A 17,377-nucleotide genomic window follows, 5' to 3' on the forward strand; every position below is an offset into this window, starting at 1 on the left:
CTTCTTGGATGAGAAGTGAAACGTCTTCAAAGAAAAACCAGAAAGTCCAGTTGCCCCTTGAAAAAGCACCTTTAGGACAACCATGACATGGATGACTGAGAATTTCCATAGACATAGATGATATTTAGAGTTTTGCAAAACTCTATAATTAGCCACCTCATTATTTCTATGTGTACGTATTAATATGGACATTTTAAATTTTTGTTCAGTTCAGTAAAGGGACATATTGGCACATATTTTTTTCCATCTTCAGTTGAAAAGAACAGAGCTTCACACAGCCCACCTACTATTGGAGATAATATGTCAAGAAAAAGAAAAACAGAAATGTAATCCTAAGCAACTATCTGAAGAAAAGGCACGTACGTACCTTTATGTAATCAGCAAGGTTTTGGTATTCAATATAATTGCCACCTCCAACTACAAATACAATTGCCTAAGATTCAAAGGGAAAAAAAACCATTTACCATAGATATTAGTACACCCTAGAGTTTAGAATATACACAAGGTGCAAAATAGTTCATTCTAGACTAATGAAAGAAAGGATTTTGATACCTGGATAAAATTCAGGCTATTAGAGAAGAGATTATTATTTATTTGGTAGTAAGATTAAAGTAGCTTTTCGTAATGGTAAGTGTGAATGACCTTGGGAGACAGCAGAGAGCCCAGAGGGGACAATTGGCATATAAAAGATGTCTCAGCCCAAAGAAGGGGGGATGGCATGGGAAACATTTCAGAAAGGGACCCTCCCTAATTTTCTGGAGACGAAAAGGAAAAAGGGGGTGGGAAATACTTTAAGTTTTGCAAAATTTTGTTAATGTAACCTTACAATAAAGACAGAACTAGCACACTCTTGGATGTGCTTCTTCTCTGAACTACCCTGCAGGGCTAACACTTTTGCGAGATAACTTTCAACTATATCTCAAATTGAAAGTCTTCTTGATATATTTCATTAAGATATAAAACCCCTCAATGAGCAGCAGACAATGAAAAGATGTTATTTTTGGTTTCTATCCTCAACTTTTGGTAACTTCTCGATTATCTACACATGGGTATTATAGTAGAACTTAGTTGAAGTGAAGAGACATGCATAAAGCTGCAGTTAGAATGTTTTAAGGGGGGTCATCCATTTCTCTGAAAAGTAATGTTATTTTTGGTAATTATTATTTGTACTACTCATTAAGATATACTTGTTCAGAATCACATTTCTGATGATAAGTGAGTCTTAAGAAAATAAATTTAAGAACAGGGTATTATGTTAAGATTTTGTCATGAAATCCTTATGAGTTAAGGAAAGAAAAAGAATTAAGAATACTTACTCAACTTTTTGAAGTTAGAAGGATTATACATTCTGGTCACAGAAATTTACCTCCTTGCAGCAAGCAGAAGAGGCCCGCACAACAATAGGCAACGCCAATCCCTGCATCCTGAAACAGCTGAGAGTCAGGAGGCTGATCCAAGGGACAAACAACTTGTGCTAATTAGGCTGTGCTGAAGCTGAAAGAAGCTGTTTCTTCTTGCTGCTTGCTGCAAGGAGGCAAATTGCTGGGAGGCAGAGGCCAAAGGTTGGGGCCAGTGGGTGGGCAGGGCTACATTTGGTGTATAAGACGCACCCAAATTTTCATCCCCTTTTTGGGGAGGGGAAGTGTGTCTTATACTCCGAAAAATACGGTAAGTTATCACATTTTATCCTTGTAAGGCACCTGGAGTCGGTTGCTGAGGCTGAGTTGGGTGGTCATATAAATTTTCTTAAATAAATACTTAAAGCCAATTTTTGTCACCAATTGTGTGAAAAAAACATGAACCAGTCTTACCTCCTGAAATGGATTTTTGTTTCGTGGAACTGAGCTGCGATTTAAACCAAATCAAACAAGGTATTTATGAACAAAAATGAAAAATAACTTGAATTATACTAAGCATAAAATGTCCAGTTCCCCTAAGATTCCTGTTAGGCCCAACTTTAAAAAAAATCATTGTAATAATTAATTAATAGAAAGCTGAAATTCTGCAAAGGAAACTACTAGCATTCAGCATCATATAGATATTGCACTGGAATGTCACAGAACATCCTAGGCAGTTATTTTTGTTGGTAAATGTGAATTTGTTGACTGCACATGTCTTAGCGTGCATACCGCATTCCAAATGTGCTACCCCCTCCCCAGTAGATTATTTACCCTAGTTTTACTGGACAAATTTTACATCTATCTGTACACATTCTTCTTCTGTTTCTTTCTTTATGTCCCTTCCTAAATATATACTAAGTTTAAATTAACTGCTCTTGGTCAAGTTCCCTCACATTAAAAATAGGTAATTTCTTAAATTATTTTTTAGAGGGTGCCTTTGAGTCAAGTCTATTCCTAGTCATTGCCTGAACAAGTTTGTGCAGTTTTCTTGGTAGCATTTTTGGATCTGGTTTGTCATTGCTTGCTTCCTAGGGCTGAGAGAGAATGACTGGCCCAGGGTCATACAGCTGGCTTTCTGCCTATATAGGTAGTCCTTGACTTACAACCACAATTCAGCCCAACATTTCTGTTGCAAAGTGAGACATTTGTTAGATGAATTTTGCCCCATTTTACAACCTTTCTTGCCAAAGTTGTTAAGTGAATCACTGCAGTTGTTAAGTTAGTAACACAACTGTTAAGTGAATCTGATTTCCACATTGACTTTGCTTGTCAGAAGGTTATAAAAAGTGATCACAGGATCCTGCCACTGTTATAAATATGAGCCAGTTAGTAAGTGGCTGAATTTTGATCATGTGATCTTGGGGATGCTGTGTGAAAAGTGGTTGCAAGTCACTTTTTTCATTGCCACTGTAATTTCGAATGGCCATTAAATGAACTGTTGTAAGGACATTTCAAAGTCGGGTTTTTTTTTGGATATTTAGCAAACTGTTCAACAAGAGCAGTAACTAAAAGAACAAATAAGTAAACTAGGTAAAATATGCCTAAACAATAGATATTCAAATATTTAATATAAACTGTGAAATGGAATATCACATTTTTATGTTATTCCATATTTTTACACTAATTAGTGTCTGCACATTGCCATTTTTTTAAACCTTAAGTAACAGTATCAAACTCACCTGTCATTACCTCGCAACATTTTAGGGTCAAAATACCTATAGTCATCTGTCTCCTATTAAAAGAGAAAATTGGTTAGAACACATTTTCATTATCTTATTTTTTATTTCCCAATATATTTACATTTCATTGAAATATTTTGAAAATATTATTCAGCCAAAGAACTAAAGTATCTATTGTAGCTGCCACTCAAGGAGAGTCATGACATTCGCAGTTGCTAAATCTTTCAAAACATACTATTCATATATTTATTTGAAAGAATATAAAATGATAAATAGTCCTAGTTTTCATGTTGCTGCATTTCACCAAAGTACATTTTGTAATTATAATCTATTCTATTTTGAAAATATATTTAATGCTCAAATAATATAGCATAAAAAATCTTTCTTCTTTCATTCTACATTTAAAACAAAATGAAGTTTGTTTATAAGGTGTGAGATATTAGGACACTTTTGGATTTAACATTGTTATATAAAATATTTCCTTTCTTTTAAAAAAATCAATTCAATATTAGCATTGATGACTGCAATATGTTTTTCTGCTTCTATGCTCATTATTTTGCAAAGCAAGAAAAAAAGAAATAGATCAATTTTGTTTATGGCCTTTTAAGAAGAAAATATTAATTCTACCACATTCTATATTTTTAAAAAATTGTAAGGTACATAACAAGCCAAATGATCTTTGGGGGATTCACCTTTGATTTCAAAATCAATTAGATACTAATTCTTTATATCTATAGTGCACTCCAATGCCCATAGGCATCATTACAAAATTCTATCTGATATCTAAATAATTCAACCACCTTGGATTGATTTTGGTATCTTTAAAGTCTGAACATAATAACCAAGAAGAGAATTGAAATTATTCTGGAAAACAATGGATTGCTGAAGATTACCTATTATTTATCATTTTGCATCTGTTAACTCTGTGAGAGTCTAAAGTGATTCATATAGGAACTTCCATGATTTTCTTTCTATTGTATTACATGGATAGTATTTGAAAGAGCACTATAATTTTTGGGAATATATTAATTCAATCTACTGTAATTATTATTCTCTATACTTACAGGATTTGACTTCATCTCCATAAGGTTATCTAAAATGCGGGTTGCTGGAAGGTTCTATAAAAAAAGTACCTTAATTTAAGTGAATTGCAAGAGCTGTGGTTTAAAACAGTAACACATACTCAGATCATTATTCAGCTCTATTATCATTAGATACTAATTCTTTTTGAATCATCATGTGGTTTGAATACAATTCCTTCATACTTGCTCCCCTAAAGAAAGCATTTGACCACTTCAGACTTTATGATAAAACAAATATACAGTAACAGATAATGGAGATGTACTCTTATGTATTTTTTAAAAAGGGCACTGCTTTTTAAAATTAAGCTTAGTGGGTAATACTGAAATTAAGAAATGTATACAATTCTGCAACATCCTGTGTTATTAATGAAGCAGAAATATAACGTAGGACAAATTAAAAAATATTTTTTTAATGAAATGCATAATTAGAGTATGCTATTCACCACTAATACCTGTAACAATAGCCACACATTTCTAAATCTTTTTTTATGGATGCAGCCGGCTATGTTTCAACAAATGCAACTTCAGATAGTATAAATTTTATGATTACTGATTTAGCCTCTTGTGCAGTCACTGGTGCTTATAAAACCAAAGCACATCTTGTAATCTGTTGAAAGTATTTGTTATTGCATAGATAAAATATGTATAATCACTAAGTGATATGCTGCTTCTAATTCAAAGATAGGATAACACTACTTTGCTTCTCTTTCCCCCCCACATCTTTTAAAATATGAAGTTGCATTAGCTTTAATGAAGACAATTTTTGGAATAGTAAGAAATCTGCCGTTACTCTGCTTTGATATTCTGCATGCTATCAAAGTAGCAGCAAAATGAAAAAGTGGATATCTTGAGTTACATAATTTGGATAACATTTCTTGATGGAAAAAGTATTCCCTTTTTTATTTTCTTTATAAAGATTTTTTTTTAATTTTCTAAAAATTCTAATAATTACAACCTGGCTATTTTAATCAAGTCTCCCAGGCATTTTGTGATAATATTAAAACATTATTTCAAGAAACTGTTTTTATGTATTAGTAGCAATATAAACTAGAGAAGCAGAATTATGTAACAAGAGAAAATTAGGACAATCCAAAAACTGAGCTGGATGAAATAGTAGCGAACCAAACTTCTCTAGAATTTTTTTTTAATGAATTATGAGTTTATGAAAATGTGCAATTAAATTACCATACATTAATATCTATATTATTTCAGAGAGCCAGAGAATGTCACACAAAGCACAGAACTGAAATGGAACCTTTCCACACAGTGGTAATTCAGTTCAGTTCTGATAGGCCAATATAATTCTATTCACTTTGTTAAGCATGCTAGGTATTGCAGCCTAACTGGGACACATGCAATTGATGAAACGCTGAAGTGTTTATCCCTGTTTATCCCAGTCTGAAAAGTCTGTAGTCTTGGGTATATGTTCATTCAAAAATAATGAATATACTTAACGTAAAAACATACCTGCTGCTTTAGTACTAAATTTTTGACTCCTTCCATCACAAACTGGGATCCAGTATTCATAACGCGTGAGAAAAGACTGAAACAAAATGCACATCATAAAGATTTGATTTGTGTCCACATACTTAAGTAACAGACCTTTAGTACCGAGTCTGCATGTCAATATATATATATATTTTTAATTGATTTGGCAATATTTTTAAATTGTCCCAATCAACTGAGCAATTAACAGATAAAAATAAAACAGCATGCCAGTAACAAAATAATGAAAAACAGTAGCATCAATGCATATCCAAGATGAACATCCACCATCAACTTGAGTCAAAGACAAATTGAAAAATCCTGTTTTCACCAACTTAGAAAATTCTAATAGGGAATTTGAGAATTTCCCTGTTTCAGAGGAAAGACCGTTTCAAAATAGGGGGCTGCTACAGAGAAGGCCTGCTGCATAGCTCACTCTTACCATACAGGGTTCTCAGCAGATCTGCTTAAGAGGTTTAGACTGGATGGGCTAATTTAATGTTGGCAAGGTGGTATCTAATGTATCCCAGTGCTATACCAATTAGGATTTTATAGATGGCAACCAGCTCTTTGAAATGGGCCTGGAAGTATACTGGTAAGCAGTGTGGTCACTTTAGGTTTATTTTGCAGTGGAAGGACGGTCCTGCTAGGAGCTTGGCTCTGCATTCCAGAAATTTGCTGCACCCAATTTGTTTCCAAACACATGTAGAATGTCTTAAAGTAGTCCAGTGGTATGGCAATCATATTAATAGTTTATATTACCCAAGCATGGATATAAGAATATCAGTCAGCTTCTTTCCATTGTTTTATTGCATTTTTTCTTATTTAACCTGTGTGGAGAATGTTTTAGACTGAAACTACAACATAGGATGCCAAAAGCAACAAAACACATTTGGAACTCACCCCAATGACTTGGCTGCACTATTTCCATACATAGCTGGACCTGAAGCCATCTTGGCAAAAGCTCTGCAAAATGTAAAAAAATAAAATAAAATTATATACCTGTTTGGTTTTCAGCAAATGATGATGAATAAATTGTTCATTAACAAAACACTTCCTAGTCATTTTGAGGATAAAATTGCTCCTTTAACATAAATGACAGTACTATCATAACTAATCACACAAACACACTATAAAACTATAATACATATTACTGAAATAATAAAGGGAGAGTTCCTGCAATAATACACTTGGCAGATGAATTTATTTATGTGGAACAGAGTTTCCCTATTTCAGGTAAAGAAAATGGCAGTCAAACCATTTTTGTTCAAATATGACTCCACATTCTATCTGGAAATCACTTGTTCGATCACAGATATATTATTACATATACAGCTGGGAAGATTTGAAAAAGCTTATTGTTCTTATTTGCGGCTGAGTAAAAATATGCTCCAATAATAATGCAGCTCATCTGTTCCACACATGCCCCAATAAATGAAGTAGACGAGGAGCCAAATATTATTGATATCCTACTGGATATGAAGGCTAGCAAAACACCTGAATCTTTAGCAAATACAATGGTAGATGGGAAATGGCAAGAAGAGAAATGCAAGCTGTGTGAGAATATAGGTAGCTGTGGATGAGACGAACTTATATTTATGCAAAGAAGAGTATTACTATTGATTGTATCTTTTTCCATGTATGTTGCTCCACAGAATTGGGTAACACTTCAGGCAAGCATGCACCATGATATGGGGAGGAAGGGAAGAGTTCTAGCAAGGATAAGAAACATTTCCGAAGTCTTGCATATATGAACATAATTTTATAAATTTTATAAACAATGTGAATAAAGAATTAAACTGTTCATTCATTACACTCTGTTAAGTCTTTTCCTAACAGCCAAAAGCAGTTACTGCTCTTATTTTGAGAACTATGAACATATGGCAACGAAACCATAGGTGGTTATTCTAACAACAGTGATGCCTGAATGAAATATATGTTGTGACGTCATGGTACAAGTTGTTCTCATACTTGTGCTGTGAAGTTGCGTGAAAGAACAACAGAGGCAGAGTTTGCATCTGAATATTGCAGCCCATGTTTCACAACCTATCCTCCTTCCTCTCCTCTTATTGGTAGTCCTCTTACAAATGGTGACTATTTAATATTACAATGGCACTGAGAAAAATGACTTATGACCGTCTTTCATACTTAGAAGCATTGTAGCCTCCCTATGGTCATGTAATTAAAATTTGAATGCTTGGCAACTGGCATGTATTTATGACAGTTGCACTGTCCCGGGGTCATGTGATATCTTTTGTAACCTTCTGACAAGAAGGGTCAATAGGGAAGCCAGATTCAACAACCGTGTTATTAACTTAACAACTGCAGTGATTAACTTAACAACTGTGCCAAGAAAGTTTGCAAAATGGGTCAAGTCAATTAGCAACTGTTTCACTTAGCGACAGAAATTTTCGGCTCAATTGCAGTTTTAAGTTGAGGACTACCTGTATACTCCACTTTGGGGTCAAAATACCTCTCCTTACAGTCCTGGATGGATTCTAGGTTCAATCTGAAGCAAAATTCTGATCTAAATTTTAGCAGCATACTACTTTCTTATATTATGAAAGCAAAAGTTACTTACTTCCATTGTTTAATGTAGTTTAAAGGATTAAGGTTACATCCAGCATCAGTTAGTGCTTTTTTGTACTGTTCCAAATCTGCCTGGAATGAAATGGACATTTGAAATTTGTGACATTTAAAATTTATTAATAAGAAATACATTAGTATGACAGGAAATAAGCTAATATTCATCTTCCAAATATATATAAATATAAAAAGAATGAGCTTTTACACATAAAGGCAAATGTATTAGCCCCCCCCCCCCACCAACCACTGCTGTGAAATTGCTAATTAAGAAAACAAGATCACTGCAAAAAATGATTGAAAGCAGTTACTTTTGTTTCTTTTTGAAGAAGAGTCTATTTGAGAAAATGAAAGGAAGCACTCCTATAAAATGAAATTATTTTACTAAGCATTTTAGTATGTGTGATGGGCCATGACAATCTCATCATATCAGACTAGTTGCCATGCTGGCTGAATGTGAAGAAAGTTAGTCAAAATATATGAGGAACATCAGATTGATTATAATATAAATCAACTTTCCCAAATTCAAATTTTGAGGATTAAGATATATTTACATTTCAGTTCCTCCAAAGGCAAGAGCTTAAATCACTGTAAATACAATTTGATTGGTACAATATAGAAGTTTGGTAATGAAGAAATACGAAGGATAGTATTTACAGACCTCAAAGTCAGAAAATATTACAGGTAGCACTCATTTAACAAATATAGGTAACTATAATAGATAATTTTAACATGTTATATGTTGGTATTGTTTTCCTTAAATAGTAAATCTGTAAAGTGTAAATAAGGTAAAGGTAAAGGTTCTGCGTGCTAGTCGTTTCCGACTCTAGGGGCAGTGCTCATTTCCATTTCTAAGCCGAAGAGCCAGCGCTTTTTCCAAAGACATCTCTGTAGTCATGTGGCCAGCATGACTAAATGCCAAAGGTGCATGGAGCGCTGTTACCTTCCCATCAAAGTGGTCCCTATTTTTCTACTTGCATTTTTTATGTGCTTTCAAACTGCTAGGTTGGCAGTTTGGGACAAGTAACGGGAGCTCACTCCATTACGTGGCGTAGGGATTCGAACCGCTGAACTACAGACCTTCTGATTGACAAGTTCAGCGTCTTAGCCACTGAGCTAACGTGTCCCTTAAAAGTGTAAATAGTATATCCTTAAATAGTATATCTGTTTATAAAACTCAGATTTGTTTTTATTTATTTAGTACAGGAAAAAAGGGTTTTTAAAAAGCTTTCCTCAAGTAAAAACTAGAGTATTTTATGACATCACTTAGTGATAGAAATTTCAGCCCTATTTACTATTGTTAAATGAGTGGTATCTGTAAAAAATTTTGAGTTTGAGGTATGTAAACACTATCCTTTGTATTTCTTTGTTTACTGAACTTCTATGTATACCAAGCAAATTGTATTTATACTGATTTAACCTCTTGCCTTTGGAGGACCTGAAAAACCAGGTTAGACTGGGATAGATTGTCATGGAGAAAATTGTACCTTGATGGCCTATAATCAAACAATTAATCACTTGGGATTTTTATTAGTATTAATATTTCAAATGTGATTATAATGTAAATTATAAACTAAACAAATTAGACAACATTAAGCTCTATTAAGTTCAATGGGATTTTTGTTGCTTAAAGATGCTCAGAAAAGCTACTTTTGTGGTTAACCTCTACAGCTTTTTTGCTGACATAAAAACCTTTCTTGTGTTCCCTGATATCCACAGAATATTTTGATCTTTTAAACATATTCACATTATTATTATTATTTTATTATTTATTGAATTTCTATACCGCCCTACTCCCGAAGGACTCAGGGTGGTGAACAGCCATGGAATAAAACACATACATATACAAAACATAATAAAAAGTAAAATAGTTTACATATTGCTAAATCACTGTGTGGCCTATTTGGCTATGACATAGCATATTATGTGAATTCTATCATAATGGATAGATATAAGCCTAAACCTGAACACATATTTTTATTCAACAAATTAAAAAGAAAAGTTTAATGCAACACATAAACGATTCATTATGTCTGCCTGGATCTATGTACTTTTCCATTGTTCATAGGTTTGAAACAAAGTATTTAGAGTGCAACAGGAAATTACTTAATGTTATTGACCCAAAAAACTAAACTATAAATTCACCTATGTTACTGACAAAAATATTAGGATTATCTATATGTAGATGTTTGCTTTAAACATACCTCAGAAGGTAACTGTACAGAACTTATGAAATAGATAAGAAAGAGTCGCATCTTGTCTTCTGCAGTTCCCGCTGTTCAGAAAAAAGGTTTGCTTTTTAAAAAAATCTTTCTTTAAATTATTATAAAATACATTTCACTAAAAAATCATCATAATAAAAAGTTTACCACTTCACTTTTGGCATTTACGGCAGGAAATGTACTGACAAATTAGCAGTCATGACATAGAACAAGAATCAATTTGATAACTACTTATTCAGCATTTGCTCATCTTGAACCCACTCCATCTATGATTCTCCTGAGATATTTGCTTCAGAGTGGAGATAATACTATCCCTCAATTTGTATAATGGATGGAGCAACTCTCTCTCTCTCTCTGTGTGTGTGTAGTAACACTAATTGAAAAAAAGCCTATTCATATAGCAAAATGGATAACAGGAAAAACAATGGGAAACACTAGGGTCACCAGGGATATGTAGTGGCATGGCTACTAGGTATCATTTATTTCTATTGAGAATATAACTGGTTGTACTTTTGATCAATACACAAACCTGTTTGCTAGAAAGCAACAGACCATTACCCCCAAACGTATTACATCTCTTAAAATAAACAATTTGTACAAGTTATAAATGCTGACTTTTAGCACCAAACTGAGTCCTCTAATGTCTTAAACAAAATTAATGAGATTCCTCTGTTCAAAGGGAAGCTAAAGGAGTTATTAACCAGAAGATTTTTTTAATGTAATAGTCAAGATTGGAAATACATATAGTAGGTTACAAACAACAGTCTATAACTTTACTTATAGTAAAGTTTATATCTGCTTTATATAGTACAAGACCTTTGGTTCTTCTGGCTCTGCTATTTCACCAGTGACAGTAGTTTTTCAAGTTTTTAGGTAGAGGTTCTTATTGCTATACGAGCAAGTTAATTAATTCATCTTTAGAACATTAATTAACAGAAAGGAACTTTGCAATAAATCCAAATTATACACTTACCATCAGGATCAGAAATCATATCCAAAAGTGATTTATCCAATGTGGACTTGCTCATAATTTTTTCTTCATATTCAAAATACACGTCTAGTTTCCGAGTCTGAATGAAAAGAAGTTGCCATTGGAAAGTGTTTTTGTATACGCACATAGCCACACACCCATTTCTATTAGAAAGTAAGAAATGTTTCCATATTTTTAATACATTTTTCCATAGTAAAAAACTAAAAACAATTGCATAGTAAGGTTCATAGAATATATACAATATATGTAAATATATATAACATGTATACATATGAATACATCTGTATAGTAAATACATATAATACATATACGTATGAATAATATGTATTTTCATAGAATACAGAAAATACATAGAATATACAAACTATTATATTTTTCTTCCATGATACCTCAAACTCAAAGGATTTACAGATCGTTCATCTGGGGGTTAATCAGATTCAGTTGCTATAACCCTTGCCTTCAAAGCACCTGCAGCACAAAATCTTTCCTTACTATTTTATATTATATACTTTAAAAATATTTAATAATATTGTTTACTGATTAAATTATTAGATTAAAAAAACCACAAGGTTTTAAGCAGAGGATAACTCTCTGCCTATCCAGAAATGGTCTACATCAAATCATTACAGCCAAATCATCTGAAAATAAACTTAAAACTATTTCCAATTAAGTCTAGTGGTTAAGGCACCAGGGTTGTAGAAAGCAGAAGACTGTGAGTTCTAATCCCACCTTAGCTATGAAAGACAGCTGGGCCAATCATTTTCTCTCAGCTCAACTCAGCTCACAAGCTTGTCATTGTGGGAAAAATAGGAGGAAGAGGAAGGCATTTTGATATATTTGCCATTTTAAGTTATTTGTAAAAATAATAAAGGCGGGATACAAATAAATAAGTAGTGAGTAAGTAGAAGCTCAGTTTAGCCACCCAAAACAAAACAAAGCCAATGGGCAGAACATATGGTAAAGTACTAATTGTTTGCAACCATTTCAGACCAATTGCAAACAAACTTGTTCAATGGGTCTGGTAAAACTATATTATATATCTCAAATCAATTGTTTAGTAGGAGGGGGAGGTTCATACTTAAGGCATTTTTAATTTTCTAATGCAATAAAGATTAGAGCTTTCTATAAAAAAGTCTACAATGATTTAGTATCCTTTACATGATATTGGTAAATGGTAAATGCAGAAGTCTTAACAATTTTTTCTATTTCTTAAATTTAACTTCATAAAATGTCATTCACAAAATAAAGGCAATACTTTGCATTATATTTAGTGGAAATTACTATTAAACCATGAAAATACTCAAGAAAGACCAGAGACCGGCTTCCGGTTCTGGCCGCTGTCGTCGTTAGACTGTCTTTTATGACCGCCAGCCCCTCCGCCCGTAAAGAGCCGCTTCCACAGCTGAGAAGCGGCTCGAAAAAACTCCGCTTCTTTGAAGAAGCGTGAGGAGAGCCGGCGAGAGCAGGTAGAGCCCCTGCGAAGTCCCCAGAGTGTTTTTTTTTTGCCTCTGGGGAGGAAGCAGGATGAGGCTCCCTATCCAGCTCGCCGAGGCTCCGGACGACGGGGGAACTCTGCTTGTTGCAGAGCCAGACGGCGCGACCAATTAGTGAAAGTTAAAGGATTTATCAAAATAAACAGGATGAAATCTGGATCTGGAATCCAAAACTGCAAGTATATACATTAGCCCTGTGATTGGATTTAAGAATGAAGAAAGAGTGAAGGTTTAAAATGGCGTCCGGCTTTAGCTGCTTGAAAAGAAAAAAAAAAGCTGAAAGCGAAAGTGGACTTGCCTGATTGTCTCAGTATGCTACAAAGTATCTAAAATAACAGCGCTGGTTAGAAGAGAAGGGAAAAGTTTCTTCTTTTTTTTCTTAAACTGTTTCTATGTTCCATCTCCCTTAGAGACTTGATTAACTCTGAGAGGATTTTATGCTGGCAAAAAGGGAGAGAAGATTTCCTTATTAAAAAGAACTTGTCTGCGTGGCAGAATGGCTTTAAAGCCAGATAATAAAGCTGTATGGGGCGGTTCCCCTATTTATAAGTCACAAGAGCAGTTTTTAAGTCTGCAGACACAGAGCCAGAATTTTAAAGACTTGAAGGAATTTATTACTGTGGCTCTGATGAGACAAGAGGTGGCTATGGATCAGAAGTTTGAGAAATTTCAACAGGAAATCAAGGAGTTGGTTCAAGAAAAGCATGATAAGATGAAACGAGATATTTTGACAGTCCTGACTGGCTTCTCAGAAGTAATTATCCAAATTGATAAAAAAATGGAAGAATTCAATTTAGAAGTAGACTCTAAAATGAAGGAAATTGATTGTAAGATTTATAATGTGGACAATAGAATGCAAAGGATTGAAAATGAAGTGACAATGATGCAGCTCAAATTTATGGAATCTGCTGTAAGACTGAGGGGGATAAAGGAAAACAACAGAGATTTGAGAAGGATTTGTGCTGATGCTTTGGCTGTGATGTTACAGGTTAGCTCTGAAGAGGTTTTGTCTAAAATTGACAAGATTTATAGAGTGAATTCCTGGGTGGCAAGGCAAAGGCAATTGCCCAGAGATGTAGTGATGTAGTGGATGGAAGGCAGATTGGGATTTACAAAGAGTTGCCCCCTAAAATGTTAAAAGACAGAAAAGATTTTGGATTTTTGGTGACCGAACTAAGGAAAAAACAGATTCCATATAGATGGGATGTCCCAGTTGGCATAAGATTGACGTATCAAGGAGAAAGATATCGATTAAATACTGTTGAAAAAGCGGAAGAATTTTATCGCAATGTTTTTAAAATTGGCTCAACCTCTCCATGTATATTGTCAGCGTCAGGAATACAGGAGGGAGATAAAGAAAAGCAAATTGAACAAAAGACTGAAGTCCAGCGGAAGCAGATGGAGGTGGAGCCAATGGAAATACAAGGAACTATAGGGGGTTCTTTGGATGACTCGCGCTTGGATCATCCTTTAAAGGTTTTAGGTGGACCACTTAAAAATACAAGAGAAGCGGCTTTGGATCATGATCAGATGTCCTGCAAAGTTAAAGACTAGCATACAACTCGAACAGCATACAAACAAATTCCAGAAAAACAACAACAGCAGAGGTTTAAGCCAGCACAAGGCAAGAAAAAAAGCAGGTTCCATAAAACTAGAAAGTTTTCGACCAATATTTTTTTTTGAAAATGGATTATAAAATTTTTGTAAAACTATTACCCAACACATCAATGCCAGTTATCCAAGAACTGATTTATGTTTATGTAGGACTTATAGAAGGCAGATATATGAAAGATAATGTGAGGCAAATCATAGACTTATTGGACTATCTTGAGAAGAATAAACAGATCCCTGCAGTGCTGGTGTTTAAGTATGTGGAGAAGGCCTTAATCGAGTGAATTGGAACTTTCTATTATACATTTCAAGAAAGATGGATTATGCGTACGTTGAAGGGAATAATTGTGAGGCAAGAGGACTATGGAACAAGGGCACTTGCAGTTGATCTGGTTGTCACCCTAACACGGTCGATGGAATTAATAATCTAGATGGAAGACTTTGCAGAAGATATCATATCGAACATAAATATAAAGTCACTCGGGGGGTTTTTATACATAAAAGTATTTTTCAATGATGGGAGCAGATGGCAACTAAAGACACTAAATACTCTGTTGGAAGGAGGATTTGATGTGATTGTTTCGATTTTATAAACAATTATATATGGCGGACCTGCGGGAAAGTGGGTGAAACAAAACTGATATGGTATATGGTGATAGGCTAGGTTATATTGGAAAAGGGATGTTATTGAAGAATGGACTCTGAAGGTGGCTAGTCTCGCAGAAATGGTGAAGTTATCAGCATATATAAAAGACCGGACACAAGAGATTTATGTAAGGGAGTGGAGGATATGGATAGATTATGTGTAGAATAAATACTAAACTAGGAAGTACCAGATAATTCCTAGATGAATGTTGTCTAGAAATGTATAGTTTACAGGGGATAGTATACTAGAATGTCAGCAAGAAATGTATAATACACAGGGGGTAGAGTAGATGGGCGGTATAGTATTATATAACATGATTTGGATTTGGACTTCATCCTGGGGAAGCCATGGGGGGAGGGGAGGGTAAGGGAGGGTTAGGGAGGGAAAGGGGAGGGGAAGGGGGGAAAATTTGTATTTGTAAAACTCTTTCAATAAAAAAAAAAAGAAAGAAAAACCAGAGACCCATGGAGGAAAAAAAAAAAGAAACTCTCTAAAAGTACAATTGCTCTTTTTCTGATATTTAAGTCATACTAAATACCAATGAAAAGAAAAATGAATAAAGATGTCCAAAATAGTAGTACAAAAATGCTTCCAATAAAAGCAGATATTTTCCTTGCATCTATTAAATTCTGATTATATTTCTGAGTTGCCAAAATCTTACTAGGTTAAATAATAACTTAAAACAAGGTTTCTCTTCTTCTAAGCTTTTCCGATAAATATTTGGTAATCCATCTTGGGAAATACTGAGGTTTCTTTCCAGCTTCTTGCTTAAACACTGAAATATGCCAAAAAACTGCCAGAATTTCTGAAAGGTGATTAATCTCAGAATTCCTTTTGCTATGCCTTAAAAAATAATCTAAGGCAATCTGAAAATAAGTCGCAAAGTGAACTACTACAAAAGTATCATTTAAGATTCATTGTAGAAAATATAAATTAGCATATCAACTATTTTGGCCTTGACAAATTACACTGTAATTACACTTCCATAAAGCTTTATTAAATTACTCTGAAGTCAAAGATATATGGTATGGATAGTACTCTAGGCAAAGTCTAGATTCTATGATGAGCGGCTTCTATGGATGGAAATGGGAGAAGGGCAATGTTCCCTTATTTTACATTTTCTGAATCGTGTTTCTCTTTTCCATTCATAGAAGACTTCACTGGATCAAGCAGTCTTTCAACAGGCCATAAAGGGGGACAGCATATCTGTGGCCATATGCAGATGTGTATGTATTCACTGACACATCCTTCCATATATATTTGCATGTCTGTATATATGTGCATGTATAAGAACTTTTTAAAATACAGATTTAGGGGCAGCCAATCTATTCCAAAATAAATTATTCTTTTACAAAATTAATGATAAAAATTAAAAATAAATTACTACCTCTTACTGAAATGCAAATAATGGATACATGAGATAATAATTAAGGATCCTAGAAAATAATATTTCTCCTCCATTTTGGCTTCAACTGATAAAAACTTACAGGAAAGTTAGCTAGCCTTTCTCTCCTCTTATTTTTCTCTAAGAAACTTCCTGAAGCAGAAAGGAAGCATGCTAATAATTTATTCCACCTCTGCAGTGTCAAAAGCATCTAATTCAGTAAGGCCATCTGATTTCGATGCCTTGGGAGGAAAAGACAGTCAACTATGGAAGTATTTCCAAACCACATCCTGCCTTGGATTTTGAGAGCGGTCCAATGTAAAACACTGAAGAAAAAATAAACTAACTTTATTTTCAACATTACTTTCTATGGAAACAGATTGTCAGTGAATTAAGCTTCAGTTATCGAAGACAATTGTGAAAAACATTTTATGCAAAAAAGTAGAAAAAGTGATTGTACTTATTCAATGCAGGGGGGAAAATATTCTCAATAATACGCAAATCTTCTAAAATTCAATATCATCACAAAAAACTAATTAAAATTTCAGTTGTAACTTTTATCTCTGGTCGTTGGCTATAATGAAGTTTCATTCAAACTCATTAAAAAAAATCTATAGTACTATATTTTAATTATAATAATTGAATTGTTGGTTTGGTTACCAATTTCCAAAATTCAATTCTTATTTAATAAGTGTGTATTCTCAAAAGATTGTACCCAGAAAAGTCATGGAAGAAAAAAAAGATTGGATTGTTTAGTTTTCTTTTATGAACTTCTTTTTTTTTGCAGCAGCAGCATGAAAC

General features: G+C 33.9%; 1 protein-coding gene across 1 annotated transcript in view; it reads right to left on the reverse strand.

The window, feature by feature from the left end:
• SCFD1 (sec1 family domain containing 1) overlaps positions 1–17,377 on the reverse strand; it is a 45,595-nt gene that overhangs the window by 3,013 nt on the left and 25,205 nt on the right. Inside the window, exons 15-23 of the mRNA XM_034417960.2 lie at positions 11,425–11,521; positions 10,434–10,504; positions 8,228–8,307; positions 6,550–6,612; positions 5,629–5,704; positions 4,144–4,197; positions 3,080–3,132; positions 1,812–1,845; positions 368–433 (exon numbers count right to left, since the gene is read on the reverse strand). Coding sequence (XP_034273851.2) covers positions 368–433; positions 1,812–1,845; positions 3,080–3,132; positions 4,144–4,197; positions 5,629–5,704; positions 6,550–6,612; positions 8,228–8,307; positions 10,434–10,504; positions 11,425–11,521 — 594 coding nt within the window. The remainder of the gene's footprint in view (positions 1–367; positions 434–1,811; positions 1,846–3,079; positions 3,133–4,143; positions 4,198–5,628; positions 5,705–6,549; positions 6,613–8,227; positions 8,308–10,433; positions 10,505–11,424; positions 11,522–17,377) is intronic.

This window comes from Pantherophis guttatus, chromosome 1 (assembly GCF_059756535.1).
Source record: "Pantherophis guttatus breed Tessera chromosome 1, ASM5975653v1, whole genome shotgun sequence".
NCBI lineage: Eukaryota > Metazoa > Chordata > Lepidosauria > Squamata > Colubridae > Pantherophis > Pantherophis guttatus.